The sequence below is a fragment of the Acinonyx jubatus genome, chromosome C2, assembly GCF_027475565.1.
Source record: "Acinonyx jubatus isolate Ajub_Pintada_27869175 chromosome C2, VMU_Ajub_asm_v1.0, whole genome shotgun sequence".
NCBI classification, from domain to species: Eukaryota; Metazoa; Chordata; class Mammalia; order Carnivora; family Felidae; genus Acinonyx; species Acinonyx jubatus.
In genome coordinates this window covers 14,256,828-14,277,648 of record NC_069384.1, presented here as the reverse complement: position 1 = coordinate 14,277,648, position 20,821 = coordinate 14,256,828, and the positions used below count along the sequence as shown (strand labels likewise).

The following is a 20,821-nucleotide window of genomic DNA, read 5'->3' as shown; positions in this document are numbered from 1 at the left end:
AGTCTAAGTATTTCCGAATACCAAACTATTTTTTTTTATCAAAAGTTTCATGAAGTCAAGTAACTAATTTTGGCTTTTAGTGGTAAAGCATTGCTCATGTGAAAATGGGAAGAATCCCTCATGGAAAATAATAGGTTTGGAGCAGGAGGTAATAACAGGTGGAGAGATTTGAGGTTAAGGTAGAATAGCATGATCTGCTGAATGTCAATACCGTGAAGGTAAAATTATTTGTTGAGAGCAGGTCAGAGTTTGTCAATAAAAAAGCTATTTCTTGCCATAGAAATTGGTTACAAAGGGCAACTAAAGATCTTGTGAGTACAGCTTTGAGGCTGAGAAAACTGATTCTCATTAAAGGCCCACAAACTGGTTCAGATGTGGTGAAACAAAACAGATCTTGTCATTGCCTCTGAAGCGATGTCTAAAACCAGAAGTCAACAAATTACTCACATTGGTCCTACAAATTAGCCAATGACAAGACATGTGTGGTGGGTGAGGACATATAAAAGGCCCTCTGCAGGGGAATCGTCCACACCGAAGTGACACTTCTCTCCTTCTCTACCCAAGCACAACCTCAACAACCAACACCATGTGTGGAAGCTACTACGGAAACTCTTATGGAGGCTGCGGCTATGGAGGCTGTGGCTATGGAGGCTGCGGCTACAGAGGCTGTGGCTACGGAGGCTGTGGCTATGGAGGCCTGGGCTGTGGCTATGGCTCCTGCTATGGCTGTGGCTTTCGCAGACTAGGCTGTGGCTATGGCTTTGGTTCTGGCTGTGGCTATTACTACTGAGAACATCATGAGAAATTCACCCTCTGAACCATCACTTAATGATTCAGCAGTTCTGAACCACACAAATTTTCTGCCTCACCCCTAAGTGATGTTTTTTCTACACTACCCTGTAAACTTCTGACATGATTTGCTAAAAGTCTGATATCTGAAACTGATGTCACTTAATGTCTGGAAGAATATAAAACTCAACCTGTGAATTCATATTCCAACAAGATGACGTCGCTATAGTGCTTGTTTCTGTAATTTTATGCTAAATTTGCTTCTCTGTTTTCCTAATAAATTTTGAATTTCCTCATAAATCTGAAAGAGAAAACTTTTTTTTTCTACTTATGTATTATGCAGAGTTTGGCTCTTTTTTTTTTTTTTTTTTGGTCATTAGTGGGGTAACAATTACTTTTCTTCAAGAAATAACTGTCCTCAAAAATATCTTGTGTTTTACTGTAGTGCTTCCAAGATTTGTGACTACAGAAAAATCTGTGACCTTTGTAAATATTATTTCTTATCTTGTAAAGAGAGGGAAATATACTTTTTCCTTATAATGATTTTAGCTCTTTATGTTTCTTGCTCTATAGATTTCTGTAGTTACTTAATGGTTACTTCAGGCTGCCTCCAGTCTCAACAGAGACCTGGCATGTGGGGCTGAAGTTGACATTCCCCTACGTGGCCAGAGATTTAAGAGTACTGATGCTGTCAATAAGTTTCACTTATAGTACTTACATAAGACATATGGAACTTTGTCAAGTGCATGCCAAACCTACAGTGCAGAAAGCCCTGTATGAATTCTCTCCACTGGAATCTACACAGAACCCTAATCTTCACTTATACCTAGTTGCTCACAGGCCCTATCAACCATTCAGATCAGCAAAAGAAAATCGTATTTAGGAGTGGAGGGGAAAATAATATGGCTGAGTTTGCCCAAGTGCTCTATTCAAAAGATTTAGAATCTGCCATAGATACGGGTTAGTATCAATATTTCAGCAAGTTATTTGACACTAATTTTTATGGGTTCATAATAGACAGGAGATATTGCAGCCTGAGAACATATTATATGAACATAGCTGAATGTATAAAATCTTACCTTCTGGCTTCAGGTTTCTTCTTTAGCTTTGATATATATATATATATATATATATATATATATATATATATATATCATACTCAATCATGAATTTGAGACAAATTGTAGTAGAATGAAGCTCACCAGGCTGATCTCCTGCTAACGAAAACAACAATAACAAATAACAATGTCACAAGATTTTTAACAAGATCCAGATAATCACAACATAATATTCAAAATGTCCAAGGTACAATATGAAATCATATGGCATACAAAAACCTACTAATTATGATGCATTCTCAAGGGAGGAGACAATTGAGAGAGGTGCTCTGGTGTGTATACTAAGATGGTCCACATTTCCCCCAGCTACTGATATTCACATCCTTCACACTTCCATGTGACAGGATCTGTGGCATCTTCTAATCAATAAGTGTAGAAGGGTAATAAGATGTTGCTTTTATGATTGTGTTATGTAAGATCATAATGTCCATCTTTCTTCCATATTTTCTTCTTCACAGGCTATGATTAAGCACACAGATATGTAGTATACTGCCCAACAGAGAGGTCCATTTGGGAAGGAACTGAAAGTGGCATCTAGCCAATAGCCAGCAAGAAACTGAGGCCCTCAGTCCCATAACCTGTGTGTCACTGAACTGTGCCAACAAACATGTGGGCTTAGAAATGGATCCTTCCCCAGTCAATCTTTGAGGAAATTCTGTGTTTTAAGACCCAGATGATACCTTGACTGCAGCCTTGTGAAAAATCCTTAAGCAGAAGACCATTCTAAACCATGCCTGGAGCAGAGACTAACAAAAAATGCAAAAATAATAAGTAAGTGTGTGATTTTTAAGATGTTAAGTTTGTGGTAACAACAACAGATAAACTATTATAGATGCCAACCTCCAAATTATCAGAGTTTTAAGCAATTTTATAACCGTGATCCACGGGGTAAAGATAAGCACTGAATGAAAAGAAAAAAAGTGTATCTTCAAAAGAGAAATGGAATTGTTAAATATACCAAATGAAAAGTTTATAACTAAAACTATCAGAAATTAAAAGTTAATATCAGAAATTAAAAAAAAAAGTTTCTTTGGATGGGTTCACTAGCAGAACTGAGATATCAGAGGAAAGAGTCAGAGAATATGATGATAAATCAAGAGAAATTATTGAATGCAAAAAAAAAATACAGTTTAAAAATGTGAATAAAAATCCTCAGGAGTTTGTGGGACCTACCAAAATTTCTAACATTCAAGGCTTGGAATCTCAAATGGAGGCAAAGTATAGATTGGCACAGAAATCATATTTAAAGAAATAATGGCTTAAATTTTCTCAAATTTGGTACAATTCTCAAATTTACAGAGTCAAGAAGTAATAAATCCCAATTAGGATAAACTAAAAAAAAAAAATTACAATTCTATGTTACTGAACCAAAGTGAGTTTCACTCCTTGGTGAGTTAGAAACTGCATCAGGCTGAGGGGTCACACAAAGAAACTTATTTGCAGCAAATAAGAAAATCATGGAGAATGGCTTCTAAAGCCATGACTCCCTTGGAGAGGGTGAATAGGTTCCTTTTCTCTAGAGTTAGGATGAATATTCAGAGAGGGAAGCCTCCTATTTGTAGAGGCGGGCATAGGTCTTGCATGCACCTTGAGGAGACAGTCATATACATACATTGCATGTCACATAAATTAGGCTGAGGCTCCTCCCTGGACAGAGATTTTAGTATTATAAGGAGGTAAAGACTATTGTAGGTCATTCCAGAGGTCACTCCCTGGTCCATCTGCAAAAGCACAAGTCAGGTTAACTCAACCAGTGTTGAGCAGGCAGGAGATTTTGTTAAGGCAGTTGCCATCACCTGGGGGTGGTTTTGGGTTCCATTTGTCTGAGTTAAAGGAAAGCCAGAAAGAAGAGCTTAGAGGGATATGTAAGAAAAAGGTTAGTGAGTACAAGCGGGTGGGCAATAAAGTACAGGTCTTGGAGTCTAGCTGGTGACACATACACATCATAACCAAGCTTCTGATATACAAAAAAAGAGAAAAATTCTTGAAAACAGCTAGAGATAAACAATATGTTACATATACGAAATGATTCAGATTACTGTGGATTTTTTTTGTCAGAAACAGTGTCCAAAAGATAGTGGAAAATATACCTAACATGCTAATAGAAAAGAATCCAACATTCTATACTTAACAATATGCTTTAGAAACAAAAGTGAAATAAACACTTTCTCAGATGAAGGAAAAATAAGAAAATTTGTGTCCAGGAGATTTTTTTCTAAAAGATATGTTAAAGGAAATTTTCCAGCTAAAAGAAAATAATACTAAAGGGATACTCAGAACTTCAGAAATAAAGGGAAAGCAATAGAAAATTTTATGCATTGAGTAAATAAAATAGATAACTCTTTCCCTCTTAAATTTTTCAAATATGTACAACTACTAAAAAGAAAATGTTATAATATTGAATGAGGGGGTTTCAAGGTATATTGATATATATATAACAAATGCAATAAGAAGAAGCAATGGTAAAGAGACATTTAAGTTTGTAAGGTGTATACCTTTTAGTTAAAGTAGCAAAATATGAGCTCTGAGAATACTCTGAAATATTAGTTATGGATATTGCATTCTCAAGATTAACCACTAAAAAATATAGAGATATAGCCAAAAAGTCAGAAGACAAAATCTAATATTAAAAATACATAAATAATACAAAATAGGCAGTGAAGTGAAACTGAGAAATAGAAACAGAAATAAATGGTAAAATGGTAGGAATAATTCCCATGGTAACAATAATTAAATAATATGTGAATATTCAGGTAATCAATTAAAAGACAGAGATTGCAAATTGGCTAAAATTAGACTGTCAATTGGCTAAAGTATATAATAAATGTATCATTTATAAGAAAATCACTTCAAATACAAAGTGTGTGTGTGTTTAAGAGAAAATTTACAGGGATGTTAAAAATATTTGAATTAAATGAAAATTAAAATAGAAGGTATCAAAATTTGTGTGATGTAAATAAAGCAGTGCTTAAAGGGAAATTTATAGCAGTCAATTTTTTATATTGAAAATTAAGAAAGTTCTCAAATCAGTATTCCAAGATTCCTCCAAAATAATTAGTAGAAAGTACAAAAAAAGGAAGGGAGAATAATAGAACTAACAGCCGGAAGTAATATAATTTAAGACAGAAGATAGAGAAAATAAATGAAACCAAACACCAACTCTGAAAATTTCAATCAAATTGATAAACCTGGGGTGCCTGGGTGGCTCAGTTAGTTGAGTGTCTGATTCTTGAATTCATCTCAGGTCGTGATCTCACAGTCATGAAATCAAGCCCTACATCTGGCTCTGTGCTGAGCATGGAGCCTGCTTGGGAGTCTCTCCCTTCCTCTCCCTCTGCCCTTCCCCAACGCATTCAGGCATGCCTTCATTCTCTCTCTCAAAAAAAAAAGATAAACTTGTAGCAAGACTCACAAAGAAAAAAAGAAAAAAAGAAGATACATATACCAGGAGTAGCAATAAAATAGGGACATCACTACAGACCCTATAATTATATCAAAAACAATAAGAGAACACAGGGAACAATATCATGTTCATAAATTCAACAACTTAGGTGAAATGGATCTGTTCCTTAAAAGGCAGGACATTGCCAAAAACTTGCTCAAAGGGAAATATATATTTGAAGGGTCAAATGACTCGTGGGAAACTACATTTTGTGATTAAAATCTTTCCAAAAAAGAAAACTCACAGTTCATATAATTTCCCTGGTAAATTCCACCAAACATGAAAGGAAGAAACAATGCAAGCCATATGGAATCTCTCCAGAAAAGAAAGAGAGAAGAAAAAATTTAAAAAGTAGGAGGGGAGGGAATATTTCTCAGTTATTTTATGAAATCAGCATTACCCTGATACCAAATCCAGGAAATTGGATGTCAGAAGTGTTCCCACCATTCCCTAACTGATAAGCAAGACTCACTGTGCCTAGATTTTTTGTATAAACAATGTGGTTTTTGCTGAACTAGTGTTTTCCTTGTGGGAGTCTGGAGCCTTTTTGATCTGTTCTCAGTTAAAATTTTGGGCTTCCTTGAGAAGAAATAACACCCATGGATTGCTTCATTTCTGTTGCTGGGGGAAGAGTAAGTTCTGTGTGGCCCCTCCTAGAGCGAGAAGGAATAAGAAGGTCTTCACAAGGATACCTCCAGAATCTGCTTGGGTCCCTTCCCCTTATTATCTAGCTATGTATCATGACATACTTTGCTATAATAAATCTTCACCAAGAGCACAATTCTATGCTGAGCCCATGAGTCTTTCTAGCAAATCTCCAAGACTGGGCATGATCTTGAGGACCCCCCAACACAATATGACCTGGAAAAGGCAAAGGTGTAGATAGATTGAACAATCCGTTATTTATAGGGTTTAGGAGTGTGAGGAGGGCTTGATTGCAAAGAGGTTTTGAAAAAGCATGAGGGACCTCCCTACTATTTTCCAGAGTGGCTGCACCAGTTTGCATTCCCACCAAGAGTATGAGAGGGTTCCCCTTTCTCCACATCCTCACCAACATCTGTTGTTTCCTCTTCTGTTAATTCTAGGTATGAGGTGATATCTCATTGTAGTTTTGATTTGTATTTCCCTGATGATGAATTGAGCATCTTTTCTTGACATTTGCAATGCTGTAGGTGGAGCTAGAGTGTATTATGCCAAGGGGAATGTCAGTCAGAGAAAGACAAATACCATACTATTTCACTCATATGTGGAATTTAAGAAACGAAACAGATGAACATGGCCAGAGGTGGGGGAGGAAGAGAGAGAAGCAAACTGTAAAACAGACTCTTAACTTCAGAGAATACATTGAGGGTTGCTGGAGGGGAGGTGGGCAGGGGCATGAGCTAAATGGGTGTTGAGCATTAAGCACGACACTTGTGATGAGCACTGGGTTTTATATGTAAGTGATGAATTGCTAAGTTCTACTCCTGAAACCAATATTACACTGTATGTTAACTAACTGGAGTTTAAATAAAAACTTGAAACCACAAAGAAAACAAAGCATGAGAAATTTGGGGGGGGGAGTGTGATGGCACTATTTTACATCTTGATTGTGATGGTTGTACCACGACATCATGCATTTTTCAAAATCACAGAACTCTACACCAAGGGAGTGAACTTTTCTGTCTGTAATTTAAAAATAAAACATAAAAAAATGATTTAGGGAGGCTTTGCAGATGATGGTTTATGCAGGAAAAAGATACACAGAATATTTACCATGAGCTAAGCAAAATGAACTAATTGAAAAATGTTATGTCATTTAGTCTAAAACCTCCCAGCAACAGAGACACAATAGAACTGGTAGAGCAACTCGTAGAGAGCAAAAAATATATATGGCAAAAACAAGCAATTTCAACCTTTCTTGGAATCAAGCAAATACAAAAAAAAATTGTTAAATACAATAAGTTCTATTTCTTATAATAAACAGAAAGAAAACCAAGGTTTCTATTTCAGATTAGCCAAATTTATTAAGATCACTGGGAAACATGCATGAGAATTATCAAGGTAGGATCAGTGACCGGTAAGAAGGTAAAGTGGGTTCACAGGATGAAAATCACATTCTCCCTTTTTAGGAAGCAAAGGTTGGGGATAAATAATTAAGGGTTTCAGATCCAGACAGGAGCCGCCAGACTGTAGGTAATCTGCAAATCACATCAGAATTATCCCAATCTAGTGTGGGAACACAAGGGCATGGGAATCAAGGCTGGTGAAGCATGAAGTTACATGTGCAGGTGATAAAACTCTCCCATGGTGTCCTCAATAGTAGTAGCCAAAGCCACAGCCGTAGCCAGAGCCGCATCCATAGCCGCAGCCACAGAGAGAGCGGGAGCCATACCCGTAGCCACAGCCATAGCCACAGCCTAGTCTACGGAAGCCACAGCCATAGCAGGAGCCATAGCCACAGCCCAGGCCTCCGTAGCCACAGCCTCCGTAGCCACAGCCTCCATAGCCACAGCCTCTGTAGTAGTTTCCATAGCAGCTGCCACACATGGTGTTGGCTGTTGAGGTTGTGCTTGGGTAGAGAAGGTGAGAAGTGTCACTTCACTGTGGACAACTCCCCTGCAGAGGGCCTTTTATATGCCCTCAGTGTGAGTGGGACCCACCACACAAGTCAGGCCACTGGCTAATCTTGTGACTATAATTAGTTTGTTGTTTCTCAACCATGAGATAAAACCACAGAGGCATTAAAGAAGCTTGTTTTTTTATCTAGAGACTCGGGACTCCCTCGAAATAATTCAATGTCAGCGATGAGAGCAGAGAGACATACAAATCTCTGCATGACACCAAATACTCAATTAAACCTCAAGAAACAGGCATCATTTCAAGAAGTAGCATTTGCAGCAGGCCAATTTTGACTTGCTCTTGGCACAAAATACAATCTCTATTCTTCTACCTATCGTTCCAAAAACCAATAGCACTCATTTTTAACCAATGAGTTTTGCCTCTACCTTGTTTCAAAACATTCTTCCTCTTCAGTGTTTCGGCTGTCGGTCCTCCCCTGAAATGACGCAGCACAGAAAATCGCAATGCCCGTCCATCTCTGTAATATACTCAACAAACAGCCAGCTTATTCCCATGTCTTGAGAGCCAGCCTGAGCCAACTGCATTTCCGGGTTTTCACTAATACAAATTAGTCTTTTATTTTTTATGCCTAATTCTTCTTCAGGACACTAAAAATAGTTTACCCTATGAACTGCCATTTCTGTTCAGAGCCTACCACCAGAAAGAGTGATAATAATCAATCCTGTTTTATTAAGACTTCTATCGATTGCCATGTTCAATTGGCCATTTTTTTAACTTTGAGAAATTTATCTGAAATGTCAGTGCTTCCCAAAACTTTTTTTTTTTTTTTTGGTAATTCCTCACCAGTCAATAGGGAGATCTGTTCACATTTGGGAATATATAATAATCAGCTAATATTCTGACTAACTGATATTTCTTTTTATCTTCAGATACTTGATTTTGCCCATTATACAAAGGAAAGTTCATTTGTAAAGATACACAATGTTAAAAAGGCAACCTATTTTTAATCAGGCGCATGGAACTCTCTTAAATAATCATTGAATTTTTTTTATTTCATTGTTTTCACTATGATAATCCAGGCTATTAGGAGGTACAGAAAACCCAGGAGAATCTTGTCATCATGTGAAAACAACTAGATTTTATGTCGTCAGGATGATTCAGGAAGGAGGTACAATTACACACACAAATCCATAGTCAGTGACCAGGGTGGTCACAATACAATGATTTTCTGTGTCTAAAGATTGTTATTACGTATCTCTTCATATAACCTTTAAACATAACCAAGGAGTATAAGATTGGGTTATGCAGTAGCGAAGAGGGTTCGAGACTGAAAACCACAGTTAACCCTCCTGTGGAATTCAGTGCCCAAGATCTTTGTAATTCATTCAGTTCATCCGCTTTGATAAGTAATTCAAATTATCCAAGGGTAAATAGCCTCTAAATAGAACACAGCAATGTTTTTCTACTAATAATCAGGTTAAACACAATCACTTATCCATTTGCCATGCATTTTTCATGTATTTTCTATTTATTTTATTGATAAGTGTATTTCCACAAACTAGACACATCATTACAGTCATGTATCATTTCAGTCCCTCCTTCACCATGGTAATAACTGTTAGAAAATCTCACTACATCAGATACTTGTTTCAAATTATCATACTTTAGATTCCATCAATCAGTTATCTTTCCATGGAAATTTATTTTTTAATGAACGCTGGTTGGAATAATGTGATTGGCATTTTTTTAGACTTAAATCCTATATATTGAATAAATTCATTGCCAGAAGGGTGTATGACTAAATTATATTAGTTAACAAAATAATTATGTAGCGGGTAGTTTTGTAACTGGTTAAAATGATTGTGGAAGTTTCCATCTGTCCCATAACTATCAACATCTGGAAGCAGAATGGCATATGTTTTACGACCAATGGACCTACACTGACATATTATTAACAGTCAAAGTCTATAGTTTAAATTGGGATTCACTCTTGATTTTATACATTCTATGGGTTTTGACAAATGTACAGTGACAGATAGCCACCATTGTAGTGTCACATAGAATAGTCTCGCTGCCCTAAAAATCCTTTGTGCTCTGCCTATGTATGCACCATGACATTCCAGGTTTTTTTTAAGTGTTGCTGGCCAATGCTTTGAAATATAATTACTGCTAATTGTCTCTCATGAAAAACAAAGCAAATAACAGACAAATCGTTCCCCAACAAAACTCCTTGAGTTTTCCAAGGTAATTTCTTAATTCACTATTCTTCTTCATAGAAATTTCAGGAATGTATTTCTAAGATACTGCATCTACTGTCTTGTACCCTTTTCTCTCAAACATTTAGACTGTTGACCCACCACTCCACTGAAAGCGTGCCTGTCATGTCTTACCAAATCTAAATATGGTTTGTTTCTCTGTATTAATCTTACCAAAGCTCTGAAAATTCAGGTCAGTTGAACTCTTTGTTCTTGACATATTCTCTCTCTTGGATTCTGATACACTCTACTCACTTATTTTGCCTCCAACTTCACTTTTTCAGAAATTTTTGTATTATATGATCCCTACTTTGACCCAAATCTCAGACCATTGTTTTTGGCCTTTCTATATCCTTTATCTTCACCCTTTTATAGATGTCCACTCAACTGTCCACTTGATAATTCAATTTTTATCATAAATAGCCATCAGAAATTTAACATTCCCCACAAAGAGCCCATTATGACACCGAATGTATTCTCTTCCAATATCTCAATCTCATGGCTCAAGAAAAAATTAAATCATAGCCTCCCCCTGGGGCATACCTACATAGACTTTCCATTGCATTTAGAATATCCTACAATAAACTATCTCTTTCCAACACTGTCCTCTACCATTTTCTTTCTCATCTTCCATATGCCAAACACAGTGGCTCTTCAGTATCTCAGACCAAGTTTTCTCCCTCCTTGCCATTGTACTGTTGGTCTCCCTGTCTGGAAATTACAGCAGGAATGCTTGAATCCTACCTTGAGCAGGTATCAATTAAAGTGCTATCTCTTCAGATATGTCTTCTCTGACCACTCAGTTTAAAATTAACTCCCCCAAGTAATAAATAAGCTTATTCAACTCATTGGGGTTTTTGTGTTTTTCAAGTAGTCATTCTTATCAGAATTTAATATATTTCTTTCAGAGTTTAATTGCCTATTGTGTGTCTGTCACTGACTGTCTTCCTTACAATGAGAAATTTAAGTTCCTTGAGAATATGGACCATATCTATCATTTTCATTTCCTCATCCCTTATGCTTGAAATGAATCCCTGGCATGGAGTAAGTTCATAATAAAAAAACAACTGAAAAAAAAAAGCAACAAAGTAGAATAGCTTTCTAAACTGAGATTTCTAGTAGAATAAATATTTCCTCTCCATGTCTAAGTCCCATAGAGATAAATGGCACAAACCCAGCCATAAAAAAAAGAAGGCACTTCTGCCATTCGGGAGAACATTGATCAACTGGGAGGGCATTATACTAAGGGAGATAAGCCAGGCAGAGAAAAATAAATACTGTATGGTATCACTTGTGTGTGGAAGCTAAAACAAACAAACAAACAAAAAGGGCAATTTCATAGAAACAGACTATAGAACATTGTTTGCTAGGGGCTGGGGCAAAGGAGAAAATGGGGTGATGTAGGTCAAAGAGTATAAATTCTCAGTTATAAGAGTAAGTTCTGAGGAGCTGACGTACAGCATGGTGACTGTCGTTCACAACAGTTGCATGCTTGAACGTTGTTGAGAGATCTCATGCACTCTTACTGTTTATGAAAACCGACCTATGTGTTCCAGAGCCAACATATAACATGAAGACAGGGTTTGGGGATTAAGAGGAATGATAGTTGTATTACCTTACCAGCCAAATGATGTTGCAGCAGGCTAATGCCTTCAAAATCGCAGATCCACCAGGGGTAAAAGGCTGAGGGGTTTTATAGGAAAATACAGGACCTGAGTGGTTTTGATAGGAACCTGGTAGTCCTACCAGTCACTTTCCTTATCCCTTCAAGGTGGTCTCATGACCAGCGCTGCTGCGGTCTGAGTGTTGTTCCTAAGTGTTCACTGAGGTCAGCCGGTTGCCAATATGTATACCGAGGTCCTGGAAGAGAGGATTCTACAGAAAAACAAGTGAGAGAGAAGGGGAGGTTTCAAGAATAAAGAAGAGAAAAATTTGTTTACTTTAAAGTCAAGTCTTGCTGAGACACTAGGGTGTCCATCTTAATTTCCATCTATCTTTACATTTCTACAGCAGTTTCATTACCACACACACACACACACACACACGCACACACAGAGTTAACGATGTAAGATGATAGACATGTAAACATGCTAGTTATCCTGATCGTGGTAATTATTCCACAATGAATATGTGTATCGAAGCATCACATCATACACTTTAAATGTATACCATTATATTTGTCAATTTTCCCTAAATAACTTTAAAAAAAGGAGCTACCTATCTTACCTTTTAAAAATCAAATCTATGGATACCAGAGGGGAGGTGGATGCAATAGGTGATTGGGATTAAGGAACACAATTGTGATGAGCACCGGATGCTGTATAGAAGTGTACACCTGGAACTAATATTACGCTGTTAACTAACTGGAATTTAAATAAAAACTTAAAAAAACTCAAATCGAAGGTGCCTGGGTGGCTCAGTCGGTTAAGCATCCAACTTGGGCTCAGGTCATGATCTCAAGGGTTGTGAGTTTGAGCCCCACATCGGGCTCTGTCTGGACAGCTCAGAGCCTGGAGCCTGCTTCAGATTCTGTGTCTCCCTCTCTCTCTGCCCTTCCCCTGCTTGTGCTCTCTCTCTCTCTCTCTCTCTCTCTCTCTCTCTCTCTCAAAAATAAACATTAAAAAAGAAAAAAAACCTTCAAATATTTTTTCAAATCAAATAACAACATTATAGCCTTGCTCATAAGATCTCTTAGAAGCTGGGTTCTCAAGTAAGCAAACACTGTGTAATTAGGAAACAAGTTTTGTTTTAAAGGCACATGACACTACAGCAATAGAGTCCCCAATATATTGGTTATAAGGAATTCTTCAGATTTTTTTAATGTCATTTGTTTGGAAATGAGTCAATTCTGCCTGTGGTTTACCCACATACCACTCAGGTTGTATAAAAGGCCCTGTGCAGATTATGAAATTCAAACTCAAGGAACTGATTCTGCTCCTCAACTGAACCCTCTGCTCCTGACACCATGTGCTATTACGGCAACTATTATGGTGGCCTGGGCTATGGCTATGGTGGCCTGGGTTGTGGCTACGGCTGTGGCTATGGTGGCTATGGTTATGCCTGCCACCGTCCATGCTGCTTTGGAAGATACTGGTGTTCCGGCTTCTATTGAAGTATTCTAGACTTCTGATACCTTGGATAGTTCCTGTTATTATATAAGGATTGTTTATTATATTAGTATTATTTTCTCTTCTAACACTAATATCTAAATCCTAGGCCACCTGTGATAAAAAAAAGTCACCAATCAATTCATTATCTAGACTATCCAATGATTTTGTCGGAAAAAATATCCGTTCGTTTCTATACGTGTGCACAAATCCAATCTTAATATTTATTTGGGAAAATTCCGGTTTTATTTTTCATTAAATAAAAGCTCATTTGCAAGTATGCCATATATTTGTTTCCATACATTTATTTATCTTCATCATTTCTGAGCGTAAGAATGCGTGCACGTGCGTGCGTGTGTGTGTGTGTGTGTGTGTGTGTGTGTGGCTGTATAGCTGCTATTTTTCTACCAGCTAAAGTCTGCTCCAAAGACGTGACTTCATTGGCACTTGAAAGGACAAAGACTTCATTCTGAGAACTGCAATGGCTTGCACTAGGAAGCCATCAGCATGAGTGAAATGATGAATGAGACACTGATGAAGCACCCTCAAGCATCATCTAGAGTTTATTCTTTACATCACTCAGGTGCAGGCGTATCTCATATCATGTTCAAGTTTTTCTGTCACCACTCCTTAAAGACAATAGCCGGTCATGAATTCTGAAAAACAAAACACTATTAAAGAACAGCAAAAAGATTGGTCGGACCAGCCAAAGTCTCCTTTCAGCTCCAAACTGCTTTCTAAGCAGTAATCGACATTCATTGTCTTTGTTCTTTATTACCTATTCTCCATTGCCTTCAGAGTTTTCTGGCACCTCTGCTGGTCTTGGTAGCTAAAACTTTATCCTGAGAAGCCTGACCCCTCAGGTCTTGTGCCCGTGTACAGCAGTCCTTTGGGAATAGAAGCAACCCCAGTAGATCCTGTGAGTTTCTGCCATGGACATTCAAACTCCCACTATAGAGCAGAACTACATCTCTTCATTATAATCAACACTGTAATTAATTTCTCTGTCTACTGGTAGGTGGAGCCCACGATTATCAGGTAGGCAAAAACTCTATATTAATTCATTAATTAGTGGGTCCCAGGGAGCCATGGTGAAAGAGAGCAATTTTACCTAACAGGTGTTTTTTTCAGACCGATATATTCTAGATATTGGGGACGGGGTAGCATTGGTTAAAAATATATTCTCCATTGTAAAGACAATACCAAATCTCACAAACTATAATCCTTAGCACATTCATTCGTAGCATTTTAAGAAGCCATTTCAGCGGGCTGATGTGGTATGTGCTAAGATGAATAGCTATCGTAGCAATGGGTGCATTATTTCACTTTCTTCTCAGAGACTGTCTCAGTCCAAAGCAATGTTGTGCAGAATTCTGTGATGATAAATAAGCCACCACATGTCTCAGATACTGGTGATGATCATGTCACTGTGGGCAGCTGAGACAAACCCATACCCAGAATATCTATCATTCTTATTAAATAGCAACTTCCATCTATATGGAAGGCGCCTGATAAAATCAACTTGCCAGAAAGAGCTGGTTGGAATCCTCTAAGTATGGTACCACATCAAGGGCTCAGAAAAACCCTTTGATGCTTTCAGATTGGATATTCAATTCCAATATCAGCTAGATCAGCTTTGTAAAAGAAGAAATAGTTCTACCACTATGGCTATTCTATTCTTGGGCCCATTGCACATATGCTGGTATTACAGAGGACAGAAGCTGTTAGACATTTCCTGGCTGAGTCACTGTCCACCTGATTGTTTTGTACGTTCTCTGTTGTGGATGCACTATGGTGAAAACTGACATCAAGCTCAAATATCTACTTAATTTGTATCCATTCCAATATGTCCATCTGTACAATTCCTCCCCAGATCTCTGTTTAATCATACTCTTTCTGACCCCTGAACAACTAACCAAACTATTAATAACTGTCCAAATGTCCTTGTATGTTCTTACCTCAGACCACATCTCTCTCCACGTAAATTTCATGATTGGGTATACTTCTAGAAAGCTCTGTCTCCTGGGAACATTTTCCCTTACTATTCTTTCTCAGAGCAATTCTGAATGCAACAGCAGTCCATTTTCAGGCTGATTCCAACATATTGAGAAGACCCATCCATGAACCAGGCCTGAATGTATTCTTGCTCTGCCATTTAGTCAATTGAACACCCCCGTAGGCCTATAGCAGAGAACTGATAGAAAGACTTCAGTGCTACAGGTAGGCTTTAGGCCCCCTAAGTCTTCAGGCAGGGAACACGTACAACTCATTCATGCCCTTTGCACCTGCTCTAACTGACTCTGAATCTATATTACCACTTAACATCAGACTCCTGCCACTAAGTCTGCCAAAATTTATGACTTGGTGGGTCTGAGAGTACCCAGTCATGAAGGTCAGCACACATCGTCATTTGATGTTGCATAGTGACAGATGTTCAGTCTCTGCTTGGGTCCATTAGTATGCCAGGAGCTTCTTTTTGCGCTGTGAATATATTCTGCCACAATATGGCCTTGCTCCAGAAACCTAGCCATCTGTGCTACAACTCGCACATGGGGGTTTGCCAAAAACTGAATTTTGCAGGAGGAACAATAATGAATCAAGTGTGTATGTGATGGGTATCACTATTCCTACATCCTATAAGTCTTTAATGGTAGCAATAATCCCTGTCATTCTATGCTGTGATGGTTAATTTTATGTGTTAACTTGACTGGGCTAATGGATGCCCAGATAGTTGATACATTATTTCTGGATGTGTCTGTGAGGATGTTCCTAGATGAGATTAGCATTTGAGTTCATAAACTAAATAGGGAAGGTCAGTCACCCTCACCAAGGTGAGTGGGCATCATCCAATCTGCTGAGGGCATAAATAGAACAGGGAGAGAAAGGGTGAATTTGCTCTCTGCCTGACCCAGGATGCCCATCGTCTGCCTTCAGACATTGGTGCTTCTGGTTCTCAAGGCCTTTGAACTCACATTCCACTGGCTTTCCCAGTTCCCCAGCTTGTAGATAGCAAATTGTGAGACTTTTCAGCCTCCATAATTCTGTGAGACAATACCTATCATAAATCCTCCTTTCTCTCTTTATATATGTTTTTTCAGGGTCTTCCATTCGAACATTCCCACTATACTGGTGAGGGAACATAGCTTCTACGTATATCCATGCTATTTATGCCCACAAGACTGCCGAAATTACTGTGAAATGGGTTTATGGAACCATTAATCCCATGGTGAGACAGATTTGGATCAGAACTCTGGCTGACATCTGGTCTTTGTGTGCCTCCAGCCTAATAGTGACAATTCTTGTATTTAGGGTCCCTATATAAACGTGAGTTCAGACCCTATGACAATAGCATTCTAAAAATTTAGATATTTTCTTTTCCTAGACTTCAGTTGCCCTGATAAATTCCAAAGTTCCCTAAAAAAGAGATTGGATATCGGGGCATCTGGGGTGGCTCAGTCAGTTGAGTGTCCGACTTTGGCTCAGGTCATGATCTCACTGTTCGTGAGTTTGAGACCCATGTCGGGCTCTATGTTGACAGTTCAGAGACTGGAGCCTGCTTCAGATTCTGTGTCTCCCTCTCTCTTTGCTCCTGCCCTGCCCTTCTCTCTCTCTCTCTCTCTCTCTCTCTCTCTCTCTCTCTCTCTCTCAAAAATAAAAAACATTTTTAAAAAAGAGAGGTTGGATATATATCCATTGAGAAAGAAATTAGTTGGGGGATGCTTGTGTGGCTTAGTCGGTTAAATATCCAAGTCTTGATTTCAGTTCAAGTTGTGATCTCAGGGTGGTGAGAGTGAGCCCTGCATCAGGCTCCATGCTCAGTGTGGAGCCTGCTTGAGGTTCTTTGCCTCTCTCCCTCTGCCCCTCTCCCCTGCTCACATTCTCTCTCTTTCTCTGTCTCTCTCTCTCTCTCTCTCTTAAAAAAAAAAGTTGCAAAAATCAAAGAATCTATCTAAGGGCTTGGAATAAGCCCATCTGTCAAAGTGCTATTGCAAAATAAGGGAGAACCCTTTAACATATTTTTTTATTCTAGAATTCATAATGTTTAGGACACATGGCATAGATGATGCTATTACAAGTATACAAGCAAACAGCAAAATATAAAGGGAAGAAACATATTTGTCATGAAAAATGTACTAAATTTACTGGAGGTAGAAAATTTAACATAAGCTGGGATGGGGGGGAAGGACTGAAAGACTCTCCTAAAATTTGGAGCAAAAGCAGAAAAAGACAACAATTGTGCCAAGTAGAGTAAGACATATACGTCAATGATTCTAGATGACTAGCAAAGGAGACTTGGAATTTCATAACCAAAGTTGCAGGAAGAGAATAAAGGAGGAAGGAAGAATGTAATGGAAGACTTTTTAATGAGGAAGAAGCGTTAGAAAACAAACTTGGTCATCACATTATACACTAATTTAATATTAGTTAATAATAAATGCTACTAGTAACTTAACTTATCTTTCTTTTGCATTTAGTGGGGGGAAAAATCCTGGCAATTATGTAAGCAGGACAAACCAATAGAAACTTATATTCACACGCACAGAGAAAACAAACAAGTAGTTATAAAACATTCCTTTGCCACATTAAAACTGCCCGTGAGAAAGTGAGTGAACTCATTGCTCGTTTATTCAGCTGTAAAGCAGGGTAATTTTAACACATTGTAGAGTTGTTCTGGCGCTTCTGTGGGATGATATGCATAAGGACTTGGCAAGTGATTGTCCTATGGTAAACAGCTAAAAAATGCTACATTATTATTATTATTATTATTTAGATTATAAATATATATTATAAATATAAATATATACAGAGCTTTGGCATATGAATTACAGAAGCAGCACAGAATAAGCTTGACAGAAAATTGTTCTTTTATATGCAAAGAATTCAGAAAATAAACCATGCATGAGATAGCAAAAAGTTACATTTACTAGATACTAACATTTCATAGCAATCTGAGAAGACTGGTTCTACCGTTATACCTCACATTTAGGTAAGAATACCAATTTCCAAGGGGTTCCATAATTTTTCAAATGTCATGAGACCTATGTTTTACATTTTAGGGTGGTAATTTAGGAAATATTTTGTGTATATCGTTGGATAGGGTAAACACAGCGTTGTTGGGGTGGAGGTTTGTCACTCTAGAGAAAGAGAGACACGGATAAGGAATAGGGTAATGTGTAAAAGATGCCTATATAATTCAGTTTCAATTAGAGATATTCATAATTTGAAGACTTTGAAGACACAAACCAACAAATATGAGCACAAAAATGGATGTTTCTTTGGGGATGATAATGGTAACATTTAACATCAGATTCAATATGTTAGAGCTACTAAGAATGTTAATTAATTCTAGGTGACATTAAAACGTATGTTGGGCGGAGATCCTGGAAAATCATAACCAACAATCTTCACTCGTGAACTACATCAAAGGCATTGCTTGTCTCCAACTGTTTTGACTTACCAAGCAAGTTAAAATAGTTGTAAAATCTACTATTTCTTTCGATGTGTAAGCATAGATTGGCTAATTTTTACTCAATACTAAACAAAAATTCTAAGCTTCAAGAATAAATGGGAAAGACACGTCCTCACATAGATATACTTTGGGGAAAATATGCTCTCTTTGGGGGTTTGATATTTCCAGTTATCTTAATTCCTTCTTGCAAGGTCAATAATTTCAAAGTGTGAAGCTATCAACCTGTGAACTGGGGCATATCCATGACCTTAAACTAAGCACAGCACTTAAACTCATTCATGTCCAAGATTTAGAAATCACTTTTCAAGAAAAAATAATTGACGAGTTTACAGACATATGAGTCACACACACACACACACACACACACACACACACACACACTAGTGGGAAAGGCAAATAACTACAGCTACAACTGTGAAACCACCCAATTAATGGAAAGAAACAACTCAGGATAAACAAGTACCCTGTTTTCATGGGGGATGCCATGAAACAGCTTTAAACATAAATACATAATGGGTTTTAGAAGTGGCATAATCTTTTAAGAACTATTTTTTAAACCATAACAAGACTTGTTAGCTGGAAACAGGCTGGGGTGGATTTGAACCACTTTACTCTTGAGTGGAACAAGCGTAAGAAACACTTGTTGCTTAAATATGCCCCAACCAAAGACTAGATATTGGAATCATGCATCAAAACTCATATCTTGTAAGGAATTTCACATAGATGAAAATGTTGATGTAAAAGTACATGGAATATATAGTACTGCTTAACTAAATTGGCAAATACTGTCTTCTTTATCTTAACAATAGCCCAGCGTCACACATTATTACTGCTTAACCAGAGAAGAAAACTGACCATTACGAAGATTGTTACTTTCTTCATATCACAAATCAAGGACTTGGTATGACAACGGAATTAGAAATATAAAAAGAAAATATCCCCTAAAGAAGGCTATTGTTTCCTTTAATACAAATAATTTTTCACAAGCCAAAAAGATAACTATTAATATTAAATAAGAAAACCAGGATTGTTATGCCAAATTGAAGAAGTTTATTAGAGAAATGGAGAAAAATATTCAGTATGAAAATCAAAAGACAGGAACCATGACAGCCTCATCCGGATGAAACACTACACAGGAGCTCAGAGGATAATTTTCACATTCTTCTACTTTTCACGGGTTATATTCAAGAAAGGAAGGCCTTGTCGTTCAGACGTAGAGAGAACCAGAGTTCAACTCTTCAGAAAAGTGGTGTCTAAAACCTGTGATGTAGGATAATTAGCACCCAACAGTGTGAGGCTCAGAATTGGTGAATGCCACATCCAGGTGTAGAGGAGAGGGTGAGAGTCCGCCACGGTGCCTTCGTTACTAGTAGCCACAGCCAGAGCCACAGCCATAGCAGGAGCCATAGCCACAGCCCAGGCCTCTGTAGCCACAGCCTCCATAGCCACAGCCTCTGTAGCCACAGCCTTTGTAACCAGAACTTCCATAGCCGCAGCCTCCATAGCCACAGCCTCCGTAGCCACAGCCTCCATAGCTACAGCCTCTGTAGCCACAGCCTCCATAGCCGTAGCCTCCATAGCCGCAGCCTCCATAAGAGTTTCCGCAGTAGCTTCCACACATGGTGTTGGCTGTTGAGGTTGTGCTTGGCTAGAGAAGGAGAGAAGTGTCACTTCGGTGTGAACATTTCTTCCTGCAGAGACCTTTTATATGCTCTCGATGTGGGTGTCGCCCGCTACATGTGTCATGTCATTGGCTAATTTTATGACTAATTGGGTTAGTTTGTTGTTCTTCAAACATAAGATAAAGCTTCAGAGGTATTACGGTGATTTGCTTTGTCCGGACTTCATGTATCCAGTTTAGAACTTGAATGAGGGGAGGCACTCAGTCACATCTACACAGTCCTACCCCAAACTAGACCTTCACTTTAACCTCCTATAATCATCCTTTATTTCAAGAAAGAATACATTTGCTCAGGTTTTGGCCCCCAAATAATTATATTATTGTAAAACATTTCACAGAGAATAGCATTTCTTTTCATTCATGAGTTTTTCTTCTCTTTTGATCCAAATAATTAATT

The 20,821-nt window shown here is 38.0% G+C and overlaps 2 protein-coding genes across 2 annotated transcripts; one reads left to right on the top strand and one right to left on the bottom strand.

Annotated features, from left to right (window-relative positions):
• Positions 1–6,741: 6,741 nt before the first annotated feature.
• LOC113594398 (keratin-associated protein 6-1-like) lies at positions 6,742–20,408 on the bottom strand. The gene is made up of 2 exons (XM_027041739.2): positions 20,226–20,408; positions 6,742–7,799 (listed from the first exon to the last, which is right to left on the bottom strand). The coding sequence occupies exons 1-2, from the start codon at positions 20,362–20,364 to the stop codon at positions 7,645–7,647; spliced, it is 294 nt and encodes a 97-aa protein (XP_026897540.2). The 5' UTR covers positions 20,365–20,408; the 3' UTR covers positions 6,742–7,644.
• LOC113594400 (keratin-associated protein 20-2-like) lies at positions 13,096–13,560 on the top strand. The gene has a single exon (XM_027041740.1). It carries the CDS (start codon positions 13,132–13,134, stop codon positions 13,276–13,278), a length of 147 nt encoding a protein of 48 aa, XP_026897541.1. The 5' UTR covers positions 13,096–13,131; the 3' UTR covers positions 13,279–13,560.
• Positions 20,409–20,821: the final 413 nt, after the last annotated feature.

What these genes read in the sequence shown, in the direction of transcription:
- LOC113594400 (XM_027041740.1), top strand. Translation starts at nt 13,132, where the DNA reads ATGTGCTATTACGGCAACTATTATGGTGGCCTGGGCTATGGCTATGGT.
- LOC113594398 (XM_027041739.2), bottom strand. Translation starts at nt 20,364, where the DNA reads ATGTGTGGAAGCTACTGCGGAAACTCTTATGGAGGCTGCGGCTATGGA. An exon ending in TGGAGGCTGCGGCTATGGAA is followed by an intron (nt 7,800 to 20,225) that starts GTTCTGGTTACA and finishes GTGGCTACGGAG; the next exon opens with GCCTGGGCTGTGGCTATGGC.